At 45.1% G+C, this 21,642-nt stretch overlaps 1 protein-coding gene across 1 annotated transcript in view; it reads right to left on the reverse strand.

Moving 5' to 3' along the window:
• RANBP9 (RAN binding protein 9) overlaps nt 1-8,186 on the reverse strand; it is a 35,182-nt gene extending 26,996 nt beyond the window's left edge. Inside the window, exon 1 of the mRNA XM_077353059.1 lies at nt 7,250-8,186. Coding sequence (XP_077209174.1) covers nt 7,250-7,667 — 418 coding nt within the window. The 5' untranslated portion in view covers nt 7,668-8,186. The remainder of the gene's footprint in view (nt 1-7,249) is intronic.
• Between the last annotated feature and the right edge of the window lie 13,456 nt (nt 8,187-21,642).

The raw sequence follows: 21,642 nt of genomic DNA on the forward strand, positions 1-21,642 counted from the left end.
TCATATCCCCAAAAATCTTGTTGACCTCCAGCGCATTAGTACACTGGAATCTGGCTGCAATAAGCAGCAACATTTTACTTAAATCTGGAACGTTTGAGATGATTCCTGCACTTGTACATAGTTCCAAAACTGAACCGGTACACCAGCTTTGGTAATTTTAGAACGCAGTATGGGTAACCAGCTTATTCTAATTAAGGCTGCTAAATAATCAAGCCAGCGTGTGAGCAACAAAGAATATATCTGTAATCAAAATCCATTTTAAATTTGAGGCCTCACTACCCCTTTATCTCAGTGTTCATACAAAGTGCTTTCAGGCACAAGGAATCATTTTAGTGACTCTCCTGAGACACTGAATCCAAACTACAATGTAACATATGACTAAAGTTGTAAACACTTCCAGAAAATCTGAACCCTGTTCTGGGGAAAACAAAGAACATTTTGACCCTTCTCTGCAACCCTTTTTTCCCCACCCTCAATGTTATCCTCCCTTCCCACACTGGGCTGCTCCTCCTATGCCAACCCAGGCACTGCAGCTTCAGCCCCATGAGAGTGACAACTCCTGTGCCCTCTCCCCTACTCACTTCTGGGTTGTCATGGGGGAAGGAGAGCAACAAGATCTCAAGGGGGAGGAGAGGTGGCAGGGACTTCTCTTCTTCCATGACAGGCTGGCTGCCTAAGCAGCATTTTGAGGTATGCAGAGGCAGGAGAGGCTCCCACTCCTACATGTCAGCCTCAGCCTCCAGGCCAGCTGCCTCAACCACCTCTTCATCCCCACACCCACCTCGAGTGTCATCCCCTGAGCCACCTTCCACAAACTCTTCCCTCAAGTGCCAGCAGTAAGAAGATGGTAGGGAAGGCGGGCAAATGTGCAAGATCTGATCTCAACCACATCTAGCACGATCACCTCACTCGTGGCAGTCAGCAGCTGAGGGCAAATTCATGGAAGGCAGCTCAGGTGACAGCACTGGAGGTAGGTGGATCAGCAATGAGACTCCTTTTCACCTCCACAGCTACCACCTCAGCCGCCCACATGCTGGCAGGGGCTCATAGTACCTGTGGTCTAGGGACACCTGGAGAGCCACAGATTGGCCACCACTGTCCAAAAGCATAATAAGAGTTCCAAACTATTACATCCTATGCTACTATGGCACATTTCATTCATTCTGAAAAGGAAAAAAAAATCAAAAGGCGCTTTCCCATGCCTTCCCCATTAGTGCTCCCCCAAATTTTCCAACATTTCTACCAGTTAAACACAAAGAAAAAAAAAAGGAAGGAAATGGTTTCCCCCCAGGCCCTTACATCTTTATATATGACCAATGACAGAAAGTGAGAAATACCACAGACTATGTTGACCACCTGATTTTACAGTATTTAAGATTTTCAAGTGTAATTTCTTTAATTTCTTTCTGAATGTTAGCTTGACATTTTTAACTGCATTAAATCTCTGCCTTTACATAATCCAAACATTGTGAAGATTATCACCAGGTTGAAAGTGATTAACAGCAATTCTTCACAGAGGCCATGCAGCCCTTTGCTGCTCTAGCTGCAGACCTTATGAGTTGTTTAGAAATTGGGGAGGGGGGCTGTTTCTCAATGTCAACTCCACAGGTGGATCTTATTAGATATGAGTCCGTCTGACCAGGACAGTGATTTCCAACTTAATTTCATAAATCCTAATTTAAAGGTCTATGACTTTGATCCTGGGCTTGAGTTGTGCTATAGTGCACCTCCTTGTACTTGGCTTGTGTTCCTGTCCTTCTCTTTCTCAGACCAAAGTCCATAGACTTAACCTTGACACCAGCAAAGCCATAACTCTTCCTCTTACTCCTGATGTTATGTAGCTTCTTATCACTTTTTTGCAGCTCAGGGGCTGAAATCCACTGCCATATTCCACTAACATTTCTAAACATCCTTAAAAAATGCAGCTAAACTTTTACTCCCTTTGGGGAGTAAAAAGCAGAGTACAAAAAAAACACAGATCTTCCTCTCTTCTGGCATGTAAAATCCTGGTTAGAAACTAATTCTTGTTACCTGTGAGTGATGTTCAAATGCAGGCATGTAATATTAAGAGAAATTCTGGGATTCTAAACCATCTTAATCCAGATTTATAATCCCAATTCTAGGGGCAGGGGGCAAGTAGATGAACCGGCAAATCTGGTTAACTCTCATTCCTGCACTTACCTATGATACATGACCAGAATCAGACTCTAACCAGGATTCTCCGTGCACGGAGAGAGGGGGAGAAAGGAGAAGTAAAGTCTGTGCACATCCTAGCTTACAGTCTATATTTAGCTGAAAAACACAAGGAAAAATAGGATAGCTCAGATGTAGTCTTAAACCATTCGGCCTATATAATCAAGCTCTGAATCTTTCCACTTCTTATATGTTGGCACTTAATTAGTGTTAGCTTGTTGCTATTTCCTATGGCTGGCACTTCTTCAAATCAATACTTCAAGCCACCTTCAGACTACGACTGGAAGTCCTGACTTTGAGGGTGAATCAGTAGACACTAATTTACTGCTAGCGCATTAATGCAGGCAGAAATGCATGGTCAAGACTATGGTTTGCTGTTACATTTGGACCAAGTCAATACTGGCAACAGATAAGAGAAAGTCAGAGAACAGAAGGATGCAGTCAGATCATTGCTAGGTTTTAAAAGAATGAACAAGGACATCCTTTAAAAGTGGTGTTAAAAATCGCTTTCAGGGATGTGTTAGCTCTGAACATTAAATATACAAAATACAAACTCCTTTTTAAATAACATGAACATTCTAGACAAATTAGTGTGACCGTATGATTTATGGACATTAGACAGACTTACATGTCATTTCTAAAACTGCCTAGGGCTCATCAATAGGGCCAGCTAGTTCATTGTAAGTCAGTGTTAAGTTAGAGTGCTTTTAAGATGCAGACAACTCACAAAGAGTTCACACTAAGCACTTACCATCCATACAGGCACAACCAGAAACTGTGTTGGGATGCTATCTTTTTAAAAAGAGGGGCAAATATCCCTATTATAGCTCATACTTGTAAAGATATCTTGTCTAATTTCTCCTCTGTTCCTCTACATTCTTAAAGACTATGCTAACAAAGATCTGCAAAAAATATTCAAATCTTTTGAAGAAATATAAAAATCTACTCTGCTCCTCCTTTACCAAACTTTCTATAAACTTCCTGTTCCCCACTTTAAAACCCTGATTTGACACTACCTGGAATCATCATTTTGTTATTTGTGTTTTGTTTTTTATGTTGATACAGGGCTAACTACCAAAGTAACAAAATCTGGAATCTCATTCTGTGTAAAAACAAATGTTTGAAAATCACTTTTCAGATTTTCTATTCCTCTAGTGACTGCACACACAATGGTCCAGATCCAATGGTCTGTTTGCGAGTAGAGCTTTGTACATTTTTCCAGTCCCAAGCAGCCTGCTGTTTTTTCTTAATCATCAAGCGGAGCCTTACCAACAGATCACATCAAAACATGATAGGGAATAGGGTACAAATCACCTCCTGCCACCAGGAAGATGAGATCACTCATTCTGGTTTTCCAGGGCTCTAAATAAAGTGTGATGTGACTCAACATATGTACTTTGACTTCTATTTAGTAAAAAAAGTTTGAAGTAGCACATGTTGGTTTTATGTACCAGTGCTTGAAATGAAATATCTTGGGGGGGGGGGGGGGAGAATGTCTATCAACTGTGGTTTAAACATATTCAAACAAATTTAAAGCTTTAGGTGCAAATTATTTTTTTTATCAAAATACCACCTGTAAAAATGTAAAGCCAAATAGCAGGTACAAAGAATTTTGATTTGTACAGTGCAATCCTAAAGAGAGTGACCTCCATCTCAATCCACTTACTTCAATGGATTAAGAAGGGTACCACTCTGCTGAGGAATAGCTTTAGGATTCCTTGGGATAATCAGCAGAAAAACATGAATGACAACTTCCACGCTGCCAAGCTAGTGTGCTATCATATTGATTGGCGATGATACCAGTTCACTGTCATTAATTTTATGGAACAATGAATATATAGAACATTCACAGGCCCACATCAAACAAGGTAATTTTTATCCAATTTCCCTTTTTGCTGCAGCACACTATATTGTGGTGCATTTTGTTGGTGAAGGTCTCCCACAGCGCTTGGGGAAAAAGGGAAGGTAGGCTTCAACGAACTGTCTGCCCATGAGGCTGGGAGTTCAATCCCAGCAGCCGGCTCAAGGTTGACTCAGCCTTCCATCCTTCCGAGGTCGGTAAAATGAGTACCCAGCTTGCTGGGGGGTAAACGGTAATGACTGGGGAAGGCACTGGCAAACCACCCCGTATTGAGTCTGCCATGAAAACGCTAGAGGGCGTCACCCCAAGGGTCAGACATGACTCGGTGCTTGCACAGGGGATACCTTTACCTTTACCTAGGCTTCAACTGCTCTTCCTGCTAGCCTTTCCAATGTGTCCAACCCTATTCTTCGGATTAACTTCCATTATTTGGTTTTATTTCACTTCTGGCTCTAAGACCTGTGTGCTGCAAATTGTAAGCAATATTAATGGCATTAATATTAATGGCCAAATAAGGGTACACAGGACTGCAGAATCAGACAATCAGGTAGCAGTCTACACAAAGCAACCTCTTCCCATGGGGAATACTATCATTCCTCACTGCAGAAAGAGAACCACATGCCTCTATTTAACTTAACTGCTTATACTCAAGTTTCCCCTAGTATGCTACATCCCACCACCAGACAAACTTTTCATGGGATCAATATTGCTCCAAGTGATATCTGCCTAGTCTAGCCTTCAACCTTTTTCCTTTCATACCCTCAGAAACTAAAAAGGTTCCTCCCCCTCAGAGTCATTACCGAATACTGCACACTTGCCCATGTGTAATAAATTATGCAGCTTTTTCCTCTTCTCCACAGGTGTGGTCACAGCTCACTGCAAATTGCCTGAAGAAACACATTATTTTTGAGCATTGGAAGAAAGTCCAGGAAAAGCCCAGCACTAAGGAGAGTTACACCCACCTAAGCCCATTGATTCAAATGGACTTGTAAGGGTGTAACTTTGCTTAGGACAATACTGTAGCTATACTACCAAAAGTAGACTATGTTTACACTTTAGCAAAATAGCATACAAACAGAAACACAAAACACAACCAAACATGTATCAACCATAAATTATGCTCAAAAGTATAAGAAACCATATAATTGGCAGATTTAAGCAAGCAAAAAAATGCTTAAGAGGTTACACAATTCCATCCATACTGAAAGTTCAGTTCAGTGCCTAGCACACTTTTTTATATAGTGTACAAAGTTTCCACCCAACACATATTCAGTTTCTAAAAACTCACAAGAGACTTAAGGAATATCTTAGATTCCTGGTCACATAAATTCTCATATTGGCACGTGGATGGAAATTATTTCAGTCCCAGTCTCTGAAAATTAAATGCTAGAGCATAGGGACATTAAATGTTTTTTTTCTAGTCCACTAAGACACTTATTCACCAGACCATCAATTTACATTAACGTAATTAAATTGAATATTTTATTGAAAAAGGCCGAAACTTCCACAAAAGACAAATATTGCCACTTAACCCTTTTGGTCTATCATTTCATCTCTCTGAGCCAATGGTAACACACTTATTAAAATTTCACATGAATTCCCCCATTGTATCCTTTGGGGAAGTTTTACCACAGCAGGCCCTTCCCCCCCCCCCCCTTCGTATGACAATCTAACCAAAGCCTGCCCTTAGTGGCCAATCCAGAACAGATGAGTCTAGAACAACAGATGCGTTTTTCCAGGTCAGCATGAACTCATGTGTTCTTAGTTTTAATAATAGCATAGTTCTACAAGACGTATTAACCAACACTCTTCCCTACTTAATCATACTTTATTTTTATGTCATTTCCAGAAAAAGTAGAAAAAAGGCGGCAAACTGTTCCAAAAACCTCAGCATGAGTTTCATTTAAACCTTAAATTAAACATGCCCAACTATTATTTCCCTCCTATTAATGGTCTGGTACATATGAGTTATATTATGTATTTGTTCATACATACATGCTCAATTCCTAAAAATAAACAATGGTTTTATAACCTGCCTCCCCCTACCATTGTTATGCATCTTTAATAGTTTTACATGAGCTGTTTTCCGGGCTTCTACTGACCTTTGCTCTCCTGCTAAAACAAACAGACATTTCTTGCCCTAACTGGTTATTTTTAATTGGACACGTCACACTGACTGACTTGCTTTTCTCCTCCCCTGACCCCAAGCTGTTATTCAACAAGAGAAGCGATCAGCTGAAGAAACCTGCCAGCCAGTATACCCTTCTCACCCGAACCAGAAAGCAAGTTCCCTTACAGATTTGGGAGGAGCAGAGGGAAGGATATAAACACACTGCCTCCACTATGCTGCCTAAACTCCTCAAAAGACCCAATGAGAGTTATTTCCTGTTGTTCTCTTTTCTGCACTCTTCCCCATCCCCCATCCGGGTTCCTTCTCAAGATGCTACAGCTCCCCATGAAGCAAGGGATATTTCCAAGGGGGGGAATGAAAGGAGAAGAAGCGGTAGACACACACACAAAAAAATCATACAGTAATAGAACAAATATTTCACTTTTGTGCAGATGCATTCCCCACCCCAATAAACCACATGAGTAGGGTTTCAGACTAAGCAAAAACCAAGGCCTACTTTCCACAAGGAACAGGCCCAAGGTCCCAATTCTGATTCAGAGTGGTGTTGACAGGTAATGAAAGGTCATACATGGGAGGAAGAGAGAAAGGGGAAAGACTGGAGGGAAGGAGGAGGAAGGAATGAGAAATAGGGAGGAAGGAGGAATGAAGGAGTTACTAGGGGGATGAAAATGGGGGGAGGACGGAAGAAAAGAGAGTGAGGGATGAAGGAGATATGGGGAAAGGAAAAAGAGAGACTGGGGGAGGGAGGAAGAAGAGACTGAGAAGAGATTGGGGGGAAGATGAGGAAGGAGAGATGGGGGGAAATAAGAGAGACTGGGGGAGGGAGGAAGAAGAGATGGGGGAGAAGGAGAGACTGAGAGTACGAAGGTGGGGAGGAAGGAGAGAAACTGGGGCTCGGCAGGCACGGTGGGGTCTGCTTGCCAGCGGGCAGGGGCCGGGGTCAGCCTCGGTGCCGCCTGCCGAAGGAGGAGGCCCAAAGGCCGGGGCTAGGGGCGGCTGTGGCCTGGGCTGGGGCCGGCGTTGCAGTGGCGGTGGTGGCCTCCGGGCCCCGCGAGGCTGCTCACCCTTGTAGTGGACGCGCAGGTTGTTCTGCGAGAGGCCGATGTAGCTGAATTTGTCCTTCGGGCTCCAGGAGCGGGGCAGCGGCGTCTCCTGCTCGTCCACGGCCGGGTAGAGGCGCTTGAGGCGCCGCTTGAGCTCCTTCTCCTGCTCGTTGAGGGCCGCGTCGTGCGGGAACGGGGCCGGGGCGCTGCTGCCGCTGCTCGTGCTGCCGCCGCCGGCCGCGGGGGCCGTGATGGCGACGATGTGGGGGGGCGGCGGCGGGGGAGGCGGCGGGGCCGCGGTGGCGGGCGGCGGCGGCGGGGGAGGCGGCGGCGGCGGGTGAAGCAGGAGCGCGGCCGAGGCGGGCGGCGCGGGGTTGCCCGGCGCTGGCGGGGCTGTCGCCGGGAGTTGCGGCGGCGGCGGCGGCTGTTGCCCGGACATGCCGGCCTCCTCGTCGACTGACTGTGGGGAGCGAGCGGCGAGCCGGAGGCGGGCGGAGGCGGCGGGGGTTCCCACGAGCAGCCTCCCCTCCTTCTCCGGTGACAGCGCGAGGTGAGGGGCGAGCGGGGCAGACGCCGGAGGAGGAAGAGGAGGGAGGCGATTCGACTGTGAGAACCGACCCGAACGCGCACGCGCGCGAGGACGAGAAGAGGTTGAGGAGAGGCGCGGGGGTGGGGGGAGGGAGCGAGGAGCCGGCGCGCGCCCGTGCGGCAGCTCGGGGTTGGTCGACGTCTGGAAGCTGCGCGCACGCGCGCGACAGTGCAGGGGGGGGGGAGCAGAGCGAGAACGCCAGGCGCTTCTGCTTATTGCGCCGCGGACTCCTTCCCCCTCCTCCCCGATGCAGCAGCAGCAGCAGCCGCCGCCGCGGCAGAACGTCTCGCCGAGTCAGCTGAGGTGCGCTGCGGCCACCGCCGCCGAGAGGACCAGACGCTTCCGCGTCGCCACCGAGGATCCCGAAGGGGGCGGCGTCAACGCCGGCGCTTGCGCATAAGAGGCGGCGGGCGGGCTCCGCTACCGCGAGATGTGCCCCGGCCGGCGGTTGGCAAGCCAGGCTCGCCGTTGGGCTTTTCGTTGTTGTGGTTTCCCAGCGGAACTGCCTCTTCGGGGAGTGGCCCTCGCCTGCTGCTGCTGCTGCTGCTGTTGCCGCCGCCACCTGCGGAGCCTTTGCCTCCGACGGGAGGCCGCTTCCCGCACACTCTGGGGGCCGAGCAAGGAAAAGCCACTTCTCAAGCGCGTTGGCCGACGTGTGCGGAATGAGAAGTCCGCCTTTCTCACCCAGGCGCGAAGAGGATGAGTGTCAATCCGTTCAGGCAGTGTGAAGTGACAGCTGGAAAACAATGTGCGGGGACGAGGGGTATAGAACTCGGGAGGTGGCATAACAGACTTGATAGGGAGGGCAGACGCAATGCAGGAAAATATAGATATAAATTATGTGCGGAAAGTTCCTCTAACCAGTTTAAACGACTCCAGGAAAAGGCTTTGAAGATGAGTGGGAAGCAGAGGTAAAGATACAGCTGCAGAAGCCTTTATTGGCATAATGAGCAATACAAGTAGGGAGATACAACGTAATAAAATTAAAAATCAAGCAGAGTTACTCAGTTTCGTTAAAAACAAGGAATTAATTCTAAAAACGTTGCCTAAAAATGCTGCAATGCGATTTGAGCAGGATCAAGTCATTTATTAACTGTTACAGTTTCATCACAGTGGAATTGAAAGGAGGATAGAATGTCAGATATCACATAGCGGTATAAAGAGAACTTGGGGCAAAACAAAATAATATGAGGAAGAAGATCGGGGACCATACAACCATGAAAATGTAGTCTCTCCGCTAAATGAATATGGTTAAACCTCCCTAAGAGAATGTTAGAAGGGAAAGAGTTCAGCCGAGCAAGCATGAAAGCTCTCCTATCGGAGTAAGCTTCAATAATGGTAAGGTAGGGGGGATAACTTTATATAACAGGATAATACTGCTGTTGCCTTCCTCTGCAGTCTTTCTTGGTGGTCTCCCATCCAAATGTGGACGCTGCTTAGCATCCGAAATCTCAGGAGATCGGGAAATACCATGCAGCATTGACCCTTTAATTTTGATTAAAGTAGTATTAAATTAGAAAACAATGCAAGTCACAGCCAACATAGTGATCCCCCCAAGAGGGTTTTCATGACAAGAGACATTCAGAGGAGGTTTGCCATTGTGTGCCTCTGCACAGAGACCCTGCCCTTCCTTGGTGGGTCCTAACCAGGACCCACCCTGCTTAGCTTTTGAGATCTGATGAGATCAGGATACCTTGGACCATCCATGTCAGGTCTAATCTGGGTTGAACAGCTAGATTTCAGTGCAGTAACAACTGAGAGATTAATAAGATTTTGGGGGTACAAACTTTCCAGGCTCAGGCTTTTATCCCCAAACTCCTGTTGGGCTCTATGGTTCTACTGGACTCTACTCTAATGAAAGGATAATTACTATATCAAATGTCAGAGCTCCCTCTGGGAAAAGAAAATCACTCATTCAGGAAACCCTTCCAGGGTTGTCAAGGAACCCCAAGGTTTCATGAAACCCTGGCTGAGAAATCCTGATCACCAAATTTGGTGATCATATTTATGAAGAATATAATTTCTGTTACCTGCTCTGAGTTCCCAAGATAGGCTGGGCTGCATATAAATATGTATAATATAGAAATATAAATGTATTGCTTCAGGTAAGAGGCAGCACAATGTAGTAGTTAAGGGCAGCAGATTCTAATCTGGAGAACCAGTTTAATTCCCCCCTCCTTCACATGACCTGCTGGGTGATCTTGGGCAAGTCACAGTTCTCACAGAACTCTCTCAACCCCACCTACCTCACAAGATGTCTGCTGTGGGGAGAGGAGGAAAAGGTCATTGTAAACCGCTTTGAGACTCCTTAAGGTAGAGAAAAGCAGGGTAAAAATCCCCACTTCTTCAGGTATAACATTCAGAATAATGCTGCTAACAAAACATGTTGGTCCAGCTAAACTTATTTCCAACTCAAACTTTAATTGATTTGTGTGGAGTTTAAGTTCAGTTGTCTTTTCATGGGGAAACACTGTTCCATGAGGTCTGATGTGCCGTGATCCAGATGATGTCTGTTGGTGGTCTTGATTTATACTGTAAATGTAGTAACGAAGAATTATTAATGTACATCCAATTGTGTAATTATGAATAATAAGAAAAACAGATTCTGTTTTTCCCATGCACTTGGACACTCTGCTTGTGTTAGACAGTCAATGAAGAGCCAAACTTGAAATGCTTGCCTGTGCGTTATTCAGTTTATTAATATTATATATGGGGTAGAGTATTCCAATGATGAGGAAGCAATGTCATTCTTTCTGCCTACCAAATGTTGTCATGGAATTTTTCTTTTTTAATTAGTTGGAGGAATAATCAGCTTGCTGCATAGGAGCAAGATTACGAGTAGGATAGATTCTTCATGCCCCATATGCTCATCACACCCAGGGCTTCACATTACATTTTTAGTACATCTTGCCCATGTAGAACATTAATGTAAAGTGACATAAATAGTTGAGAAAACAGTTGTTTCATGGTTTCCCATTTGTTCCCATACAGAAGAAGGCAGAACAAGACAGGGCAGCTATATAGAATTGGCTCAGACCCTACTGGTTTTTTACGACCTATGACCTCTGCTGAGCTAGCAGTTGCGTTGCTACTCTTTAGTAATGATGGCACAGTAGAAAGCAGGAACCTAAAATGTTGAGCAGCGGCACAATATATTAAATATTAAAATACAGATATTTATTTCAATGAATGAATGTGCACATATAAAATTTTAAAACATCAACATTAGCTACGCACTGTAGCACAAATCCAAAGCATATTGACACATGGATGAATGACAAAAAAAACAACAACAAAAACCTAAACTCGTTTGAACCCCTTTTGGGGCCTTCTTCAGTGGTCTAATATTTAAGTACACTAATGTGATGTGATAATGGGGACTATAAGGTGGTAAAAATATGAATGAAGAGATTCCCACATTTATAAAATGTGTCCACTTATATCTCTTGGAGCCCCCCAATTAAAATTATTCTTCAAAGTGCCTCCCTTATTGAAGCCCCTCTCTCAGCCGGAGTGTATCCTCATGTGTCTCACAGAATGACCAGAGCCGAGGGCAGCTGTATACAGCTGGCTCAGATCCTGCTGGTCTTTCATGGCCTATGACCTCTGCTGAGTTAGCAGTTGTGCTGCTACCCATTAGTCATGATTGCACAGTAGAAAGTAGGCCAGCAGATCCTTCCACTGTCAGGCTACCACAGCGCGGAAGCTTACATGCGATTTCCCTTCCTAATTCCATACCCATGGGGAAATGTGCATGGAGCTTGTGTGGATATAATGCCTTTGCCTGATTTGACATAATTTGCAGCATGTATATGTGGGATAAAGAGCAATGGTACAGTCACTGCTAAGTACAAATTGCTTGAAGGCTAGTCAAGGAGGAGGAAAACTGCCCCTCCGTTTCGATGAATTTCCTGGAAAAGTTCTGTTTTTTGGTACTCCGCTTTTTCCTTTTGGAGGAGTGGCACAGCGACTCGCAAACATCTTTCCATTCCACTCCCTTTCTCAACACACATCCTATGAGGTAGGGGAGGCTGAAACAGCTCTGAGAATTGTGTCTGGCCCAAGGTTACCCAGCTGGCTGTATGTGGAGGAGTAGGGAATCAAACCCAGTTCCCCAGATTAGAAGCCACCACTCTTAACCACTACACCAAGCTGTCTCTCTAACAGCAGCTAGGAGAAATTATTCAGACACTGCATACCCTTTTTTGCTTTTTTCTTCTGGCATGCCACCCTTTAGAAATATGTATTTTCTGAAGATACAGTATTGAAGAGTAAACCATTTTCTTGGAACGTACAAAATAAGGGCTGAAAAATAATTATTTTCCAACTAAAATGAACCAGTTGGGGTTCATGAAGAGTCTACAAGAGGGACAAGTTGGAGATCTCATCCTGCCCCATTACCTCTACATGACCTTTTCTGAAATTTTCTAATAGTCAGAGGCTTAAGCAAGTAATTGCAGGAAAGGCTGAGCTTTGTAATTTTGAAAAGTTTGGGGTTTCTGTCAATTACAGATAACAGTGATGTGAAAGGAGGGATGTAAGTCAATTTCCTTTGTTTGTTTGTTTGTTTATTTCCCGCCACTCCCCAAAGGCTCGTGGCAGGTTACAAATGTCAGATATAACCTAATTACATCTGTTCCAATCAACAACCTTCAAAACAGTTCCCCTCCCCAAAAAGATTTCCTGCATGTAAGATGGATTATCATCATGTTTTAAAAGTTTTTTGGGGGAGGGGGGATTCTTGAGAGAGGCACACCAGAAAATAGTGTCTCAGAACAGTCTCCAAATGTGGCATGGGGGGCAAATTATGGTCTAGCCTCCAGTTTTATAATCTACATACAGCAACTTATAACCACCTACATATTAGAATGTGTCACAACCACAAAGATATTGCCGGCCAGAGATAATTGCAAGTTTCAAGGAATAGCTAGAGAGCTAAGATGAGTGTCACAGGGAAAGGGAGGACTTCAACTGTTAGCCAATTTAATGTGAAGAAAAATTAATTCCCAGTCCCTAAATTGGAGTCTAGTTGGATAAAAAGTGTAAAGCAAGGTTAACCTTACTTCCCAAGGAGAAAGTCCATCCTGGCTGTCAATGAAAGTTATGTTTGATGACTTGGATAAAAGCGCTTCTTGGACATCTCTAGGCAAGTTGTCAAGCAAGAAAACAATTTTGCTTTCTTAAAACCTGTCATGTTCCACAGTACAATGAATATGAAAGTGGAAAACATATGCCTTTTGCATAATGCTGAAAAACATTTGTTGCATTTGAGAATGTCTAATTATATGTTTATGACCTTAAGAGTGAGGAATATCCATCTTGATCGGTACACCAGGTGACCAGATTTTAATACTGGTAAAGCAGGACACTTTGGTGTTCCGGGGGGGGGGGGGGGGTATGGCCAGAACGGGCGCTGCCACTTCCGGTCTGAGGTGGAAGCAGCATGCCGCCTCCTGGCGGACCGCTGCTGAGGACGATAGAGGCACCAAGGGGTAGAGCGGCCTTCCCCCCACCACCACTGTGGAGGCAGAGAAGCAGAGCTCAGTCGGAAGAGGCAGGGGCGCACGTGGGGCTGGGGCAGCAGCCACCAACTTTTTCAAAAGGTCATTGACTTTGTGGTGTCTCTCCCAGCCAGCATTGAACGCCCGACTTCACTGTAGCCGCACTCCGCCTCCCTCTTCTTCTTCTTCCTCGCCGCCTCCGCCTCTTTCTCACCTCCTCTACCAACAAACAGCCTTCCCGCAACACCTCTTGCCAGCCACTCAGCCAGCTTCTGCCTCAGGCCGCCCTCAGCCTTGCCTTGTCGTGGCAGCAGGGGGGGAAGGTGGGGGCCCCTTCCTGAATGGAGCAGGGGGAGGGTAACAACCAGCGGTCTGGGGCGGCCAAGGGGGCCAGTGGTGCAGCCCAGCCTGCAGGCAGCCCGGGGAAGAGGGGTGGTTGCTCTGCTGGAGGTGCTCCGGGGGAGAGGGTAGGTGGCTGCGTGTTGCTCAGCAGGGCGGCCTCGTGCTTCCCAAGGCCAACTAGCTAGGGAGCCGCCTTAGCTCCCCCCATGAAGAAAGTTCACCATCTCCTGGGAAGGCAGGCTGGCTGGCTGGATGGCTAGCCGACCGGGGCACACAATGGGGATTGCGCTCGTTACTGTCCCTTTTCCCCCTGTGAAGGATCAGCCACCCTCAGCTTCTGCATGGCCCCCACTTCGTCCAGCAAGCCCTGTATACCCAATACAGTGGAGATGCATGCATTTACTGTAGACAGGAATCCAGTGACCAGCGCCAGCATGAGTGTGCTGTTTCAGTCACAAGTTTAGTTGTACGTGGGTTGCATGTAGCATGAGAATTATTCCGTGCGCATTTAAACACAGCCTCCGGCCTCTCTCCTGCTGCCGCTACTATTGCTCCGTCCACGACTAGGGACAAGGCCCCTCCGTCCAGGACTCCTCCTCTTCCCAGGACGGGCGAGACTTTTTAATAAAGCCGCGGGACGCGGGACAATTCTTTTAAAAGTGGGCCTATCCCACTAAAATCGGTGAAAATGGTCACCTTAACCTATTAAGGAGACAATGCACTGAATCTGAAGAAATAGGCTCTGGTTCACAAAAGCTGGAATTCTGTTCAACTTTAAAGTGGCACTAGATTCCTGCTTATGTTAGCAGGGAACAACAAGAATAAACCCAGAGAAGATTCCTGTTCAATTCATGAGCTCTTTTTACTTTTAAAGGACTTCACCATCTGGGATCTGCAGGCTGAACGGAGCCCCTTCCCCACTCACACTGTATGAATATATGGGTCAATTTTTCACTGTTTAGATTTGCCTTTCCAACTTACATATTTCTCAGCAATGATCTTTTGGAGAACATCAAAAACAAACAAAACAAAAAAAGCACCCTTCATGTCTCTTTTATAAACTATCAAGGTACTTTAGGAGTTGGGCCTGGTTTTGTTCTTTACATTAAGTCTTATTCTTACTGTTGTATTCTTCTGTTTTGTCATTATATGTGCATACCCAGAGGTAGCTGGATATTCTCCATTTGTAAAGAACTCTGGGCTTTCTTAGGAGGAAAAGGGTAGGGTAACAATATCATAGTAAACAAACACATCAATTATACTGCAGCAAAGAGACACATCAATTAAGGAGCAGGGTTTGCTTTTAAATCAGACAAATGGCTTCCATGCAAAGCTCAGCTCTTTCTTTGAAAAAAAAATAATTAAGCAGCATCCATCCGCGTGGATAGCATGCTGGGAACTTAGTCTGAAAATATTTGGGAAATGTTTAGACTTTATCATATTATTGTACCCCCCCCCCCGAGGGGGGATTATGCTATTACTTTATACCTGACCAACAATGCCATTCCACGCAAACCTGTTGATTTTCACCACTTCAGTCAGGGCAGCAAGGAAAGAGCAGGAAAATGTGTACATGTCTGACAGTGAAGACTTTGGTGCAAATGGTGCAATTATAATCTCTTTTTTTATTTTCTCTAATCGACTTAATATGTAGGCTGCCTTACTAGGCTACTAGCACTTCTGGTTTATGATAGCGGAAGGGAGAAAGAAGGAATATGCCATCTTGTAGTATCTATCCTTAGAAGGCCTCTTGTAGCATAGGATGTTAAAGCAGCTGACATGCTGTCTGAACCTCTGACCATGAGGTTGGGAGTTTGATCCCAGCAGCCAGCACAAGGTCGACTCAGCCTTCCATCCTTCTGAGGTTGGTAAAATGAGTACCCAGCTTGCTGGGGGGTAAAATGGTAATGACTGGGGAAGGGAATGGCAAACCACCCCGTATTGAGTCTGCCAAGAAAACACTAGAGGGCATCACCCCAGGGGTCAGACACAACTCGGTGCTTGCACCGAGGATACCTTTACCTTTTAGTGTCTATCCGTATCTGATTAGCCCAATTCTGTCAGCTCTTGAAAGCTAAGCTAGGCCAACCCTGGCTAGTATTAGGATGGGAGACCTCCAATGATTTGGGTGGTATTTCCTCCAAGGAACACTAGGGGTCATGACACAGAAGCAGGCAATTCCAGCCACCTCCAGGTGTCCCATGCCTGGCTGTTAGCCAACCTCAAATCTCCTGGCAGCACTACGCCTGCCATACAATAAATAAAAACCATTTCATTTTCACAGTGGTTTGTTTTATGGTGCGTTTTTTTTTGTTCTGGAGGCACTGATGAAGCTGCAGTTTCCTTGATCTCTGTTTACCTAGATTAACATGCAAAATTATAGTAATGGCACACAGCCACAGGACTATTGATTGGAATAAGGCAAAAGCCACCAAAGATTACGCCCATGCACCTGCAGGCAAAACTCAGACTATTTCCCCAGGTGCGTCATGTCACTTTGAAAAGGTGCTGTGCAATTCTAAAAAATCTATATGGCTAATGGTACCATAATGCCTGCACGCGTCAAGACTTTTTACTGTCATACGGTATCAAGGAGAATGTTGCTTTTGAACAGAATGAAAGACCACCTGCTTTAGGCTATAGAGAGACCTTTTAATAGTATTATTAAGGAGCTCAAATGAGCAGAGAGGGCTTTTTACCCAGCTTGAAAATTTGGTAGAGAAGATTAAAGCATTTCTTAACACAGCATTATTCTTTTAGGTTCTTTGTATGCTCCCAAGAAAATGGTGACAAAAGGATATAAAGATTACACAGTAGGGCTGCCAGCTCTGGGTTGGGAAATACCTGGAGATTTGGGGCATGGAGCTGGGAGTGGGTGGGATTTGGAGTGGGGAGGGACCTCTGCTGAGTATAATGTTATGGAATCCACCTTCTAAAGCAGCCCTTTTCTCCAGGGAAACCGAACTTTGTCACCTGGAGATAAACTATAATTTCAGGAGATGCCCAGGTCCCAACTGGAGACTGGCATCCCTAGTTCATAGTGTCACGTTTGACACACACAAAAAAATATATGATTTTCTTGAAAACGTTTATAAATGTATTGCTTGACAAGTTGAAATTTGGTCAAAAGGAATGCCTCTTGTGTCGAAATCCCACTCCTGGAGAATGGTCCTTTGTAGGTCTACCCAGAATCCTACTCATCTGTACTCAATGGAACTCCCAGGAAAGCATTCTTCTATACAGGCCAGTTAAATGGTAATTAGTTCCTAATGGATCACAGTTTTACCCTGGCACTTCCTCCAAGGAACTTTGAAGTTCTTGTAGCCACAGGCCAAAACACCACCCCAAAATCACCAACATATAGTGTGTCAAAACCAAAAGGATAAAACACTTTTACAGAACAGGATAAAACTGAAAAGTTTAAAACAAAGGTGGTAAGAAACACATGCAGCATGGAATTACAATTTAGCTAAAATTCTTGTCAAATGAGTGGATACTGATTTCTCCCTATTTCTTGAAAAAAAGATAAAAGTGGGTACTTTGAGGGTAACAGAAGCAAATAAAAAGTTACTATGTTCCTCATCCGAGCTGGAAAAACAGACAATGAATTGAGTCAACAGTTTGTCTCAAATGGACCCACAGAAGGATCGACGTAGAATGTAATGCACGATATCTTTCCACTGATTAGGAGCACTGGGTGGCTCACATGCTCTTCATCTTCTACATGTTACCATCACAACAACCCTGTGAGGTAGATTAGGCGGAGAAAAAGCAAACAGCTGCCCAAGGTCACCATTTGAAATTCACAGCCGAGGCTTGGATCTGAGCTAGCCCAACACTCTAACCATTGTGCTGCATTGACTCCCTCTCCTATTTAAGAATATTTCGGGATAGGGTTGCCAACTCTAGGCTGGGGAATTCCTGGAAATTGGGGGGGGCGAAGCCTGGTGAGGGTGGCATCGGCAGAGGGGCAGAAGCCCAGCAGTGCCGGAATGCTACAGAGCCCCTTCCAAGTCACCATTTTCTCCAGGGGAACCCAAGTGGAGATCCCTCAGAATTCTGGGGAAAGGCTGGCACCCCTATTTAGGAATCATATAGTTTGAATGGTTCTGAGCGCTCCCAGCCTCACCTACCACACAGGATATCTGTTATGGGGAAAGGAGGGAAAGGCAATTGTCAGACGCTTCAAGACTCCTTCGGGTAGTAAAAAGCAGGAGACACACAAAAAACAGCTCTTCTAAGGAATAACTACGGCTGAATAATAGCTGTACTTTCTTTTCACATTATCTCTGGAAGTATCTGCTCAAATTGGAATCCTTCTGCTCGCCACCCAAGAACAGCTAGGAGCTGCCATCCCTCTCTACCCTGGAAGTTGGACAGTTGTTTTTTTTTAAGAACTTTTTGTTTAGCTTGGTAATAGTTCAAAGTTCAAACCTTACCTCCTTTTGCACATTAGTGCCAATAAAGACCTCTAAAGCCTTTTCAAACTGTTTAAATTGTTTTGTTTTCCTCCAAATAATGTCATCTCTCCCTTTCCTCATCCAAGTGACCATTTTCCCCTCACTGCAGGGCTGTTCCCCTTGAAGGAATGCTAGGAAGTCCGTCTGCTGCTGAGTGCCTTGGGCATCATGCAGTTCTTGAGAGCTGGCGTGTACCCCATTTTTTGCTACCTGAAGGAAGTGGCTTATATTAACCTCCCCTTACACCCTCCCCAATAGACAATCTGCAAGGTAGGTGGGGCTGAGAGAGCTCTGAAAGACCTGTGACTGATCCAAGGTCAGATTTTTAAGCAGGGAGACCCTCTTGGGGACAGACAAAGCTGACGATACTACTCTGGATGCTGGGGAAACCGTTTATGCTGGAAGAATGTTATCATTTTCAGATGGCATGGCCCAGTAATGGAAGCAGGGTACTCTTTTACTTTTCCTTGTTACAAATTGCACAAAACAAGGAACAAGTGCTTTGCTGCTGATCTTCTCTTAAAAACAGATCCCTTCTGTATAGAGCAGGGCTGTGGACTGGTAAGATGAGCTGCACTGATGTCAAGGAATTGAATGTTCACGCCTCTCTTGGACCTGGCTTGGAAATCTGTTTGTGCTTTCCTTGCTTGTCCCGGGCAGCCAATAAGATGGTGAGACATGCACTTAAAAGTCAGCCGGCAGCTCGGCCTAGAACGATACGCCCACCCCTCAGCCAAATGACCCGATTCTTCCATCTCATCACAAAGACTTCAGTGCTGGGGAGAGGATGCAGTGAGGCCATGGAAAGTGAAAAAAATGATGGCAATTAAGTTAATTAAAAACACTTTATTGTGATCTTAATCTCTGTTTTCAGACTCATCCTGCATTTCCTCCATTCACTTTTGAAGAAATGCCTTTTGGCTGTTTGACGGAGAACCAGTCTCCCGCTTGCAAAGGGGTTTCCTTCCACCACTTTTCGAAAAGATGAGCTGTATAAATGATCAGAGCCTGGACACAGATTCCCATTGCATAGCATTAATGTGCTTTCTGTTTATAGGACACTATTATCAGGCACTATTATTATCTGAGTCAACAGCATGTACTGTATGAAGAAGGAAGTAGGGCAAGCAAGATGTCTCCTGCCCAGGATGGGCTGCACCTGGCTCACTAGGCCGAAGCTGGTGAAAGGCGCCTTGGTCACTGCTGCCATCCATTTATCCAACAGGAGTCCGGAGTCCAGGAACACCCCCAAGCTACAAACCTGCTCCTTTAGAGGAAAAATAAGAGCTGGGTATTTATACTCTGCTTTTCACTGCCTGAAGGAGTCTCAAAGTGGCTTACAAACACTTTCCCCTTCCTCTCCCAGCAACAGACACCCTGTGAGGTAGGTGGGATTGAGAGAGCTGTGACAGAACAGCCCTAAGGGAACTGTGACTACCCCAAAGTCACCCAGCTGGCTGCATGTGGAGGAGAATGCAACCTCATCCCAAACAGGATAACCCATTTCCTGGGTCAGACCTTACTGCCACCAGTATGCCCACCTGTTCTGCCAGGGTAAGGGTATAGTTTGTTAGATCTGCCACAAGCCATATGCAAGCCATGACATTATACCTGTTGCTGATCTTTTTAAATGACTTTTTCCAGGTCAGCTCCCATGAACATTTGAGAAAGGTGTGGTCCGTCATTATCCTAAATAAATATACACCCATTGAGGCAATATTTTTCCGTGGATAGTGTGTTGGGCTTGAGCCTGATGTGCCGAGCTCCTAATCCCTGATCAGCCATGAAATGTCTTCAATGGGGCTGGCTTTTTAGCTTATGCACCATCATTAGAAGAATAAAGACATCCGGGGGAGGTATGAGGTGGTCAGAAAAAAAAGCAAGTCATATCAACTCAGTAGAAGGAAACAGTATCGTAGTAAAGACAGTTGCATTATCTCCATACATCAAGAAGTAAGTGCATCTTGCCTAAAATAGAGAATGCTATGCTGTAATGACTGCCCATTTAACTATAGACATTGCACAGGCCCACACAGCATTTGGGATCTGTTCATTATACTCTTTCGAATAATGAACAAAGGCAGGCGGTTTACTGAAATTATCTGAGTAACAGGCATCAGTTGGGCTTTCATGGCTCAAAACAATTGCCTTGCCTTAACTTGTTACAAAACAAAGGAATACCTTATATATAAAGTATACAATATGTTTTCTCCTTCAACAAAGGCCCATGAATAATTTCGGCAACCTCTGCCACTTTTTGCTCTTGCTGAGGCACTTATTTAGTACTTCTATTCACTGATGTCAGTAGCCTCTTGTGGCGCAGAGTGGTAAGCAGCAGAAATGCTGTCTGAAGTGATGTCCATGAGGTTGGGAGTTCGATCCCAGCAGCCAGTTCAGCCTTCCATCCTTCCGAGGTCGGTAAAATGAGTACCCAGCTTGCTGGGGGGTAAAACGGTAACGACTGGGGAAGGGAATGGCAAACCTCCCCGTATTGAGTCTGCCATGAAAATGCTGGAGGGCGTCACCCCAAGGGTCAGACATGACTTTATTCACTGATGTCAGTAGCCGTTTCAAAAATACAGGAAAGACCACAGCAAACCAGGTAGGATGAGATGTCCATGTTTAGAGGCAGTAAATATTTGAATCCCAGAGTCAGGCATTAAAATTAGGGGGAAGCTTCTGCTTCTATGCTCTGTTGTTGGACCTCCAGAGGAACTGTTTGTGAGACTGGATGCTGGACAAGATGGACCACTGGTTTGATCCAGCAGAGCTCTTTTTATAGTCTTATGCACAGGATACTAACGTTTTTGGAATGCACATGCACAAATTTAGTATTAATGTTAGCCTCAGTTTCAACTACTTCAGACAAAAGAATAGTTTTCGTTCTTCTGGGTGTGCCAAAACAGCACGAGGAAATCTTCCTTGGGAACCAACTGAAGTTGCCAGCCTCCAGATTGGACCTAGGGATCTCCCAGAATTACAGCTGATCTCCAGACAACTGACATCAGTTCCTCTGGAGAAAACTACTGGGTCAAAACATTGAGCTGGTATTTTACAATATGACGTATTCCGGAAGACGATTTCCAGAAAGGAGATAAAGAAACTTGTAGTTTATAGACCATTTCACATACTGCATAGAAAATGCCCACCTTTTTAATTTGTTTATCACAAGTGTGAAACTATAACGAAGATACTGTATTCCAAAGTATAAACATGAACCATAATTCTCCACTCAGCTCTTGTTCTACTACTTCAGACCAAGACAGCTACCCCCTTAAATTTATCCACTCTTTATCTAAACATCACCTGTCTTTCAAGAGATCCATTGTGTCAAGACTGAGGGCCTCAGCTTACTTATGTTTCAGCTTGCATTATAGCAGAAAACCATGTTTTCTGCTATAATGAAAGCTGAGACATAAGTAAGCTTATAATTTATTTAATGAACTAGAAATTAACCCCGCTTTACAAAATATACAGCAGGCGCTAGCGGGGTGGGTGGATGGATGGATGGATGGATAGAAG

Source organism: Paroedura picta, chromosome 9, assembly GCF_049243985.1.
Source record: "Paroedura picta isolate Pp20150507F chromosome 9, Ppicta_v3.0, whole genome shotgun sequence".
NCBI lineage: Eukaryota > Metazoa > Chordata > Lepidosauria > Squamata > Gekkonidae > Paroedura > Paroedura picta.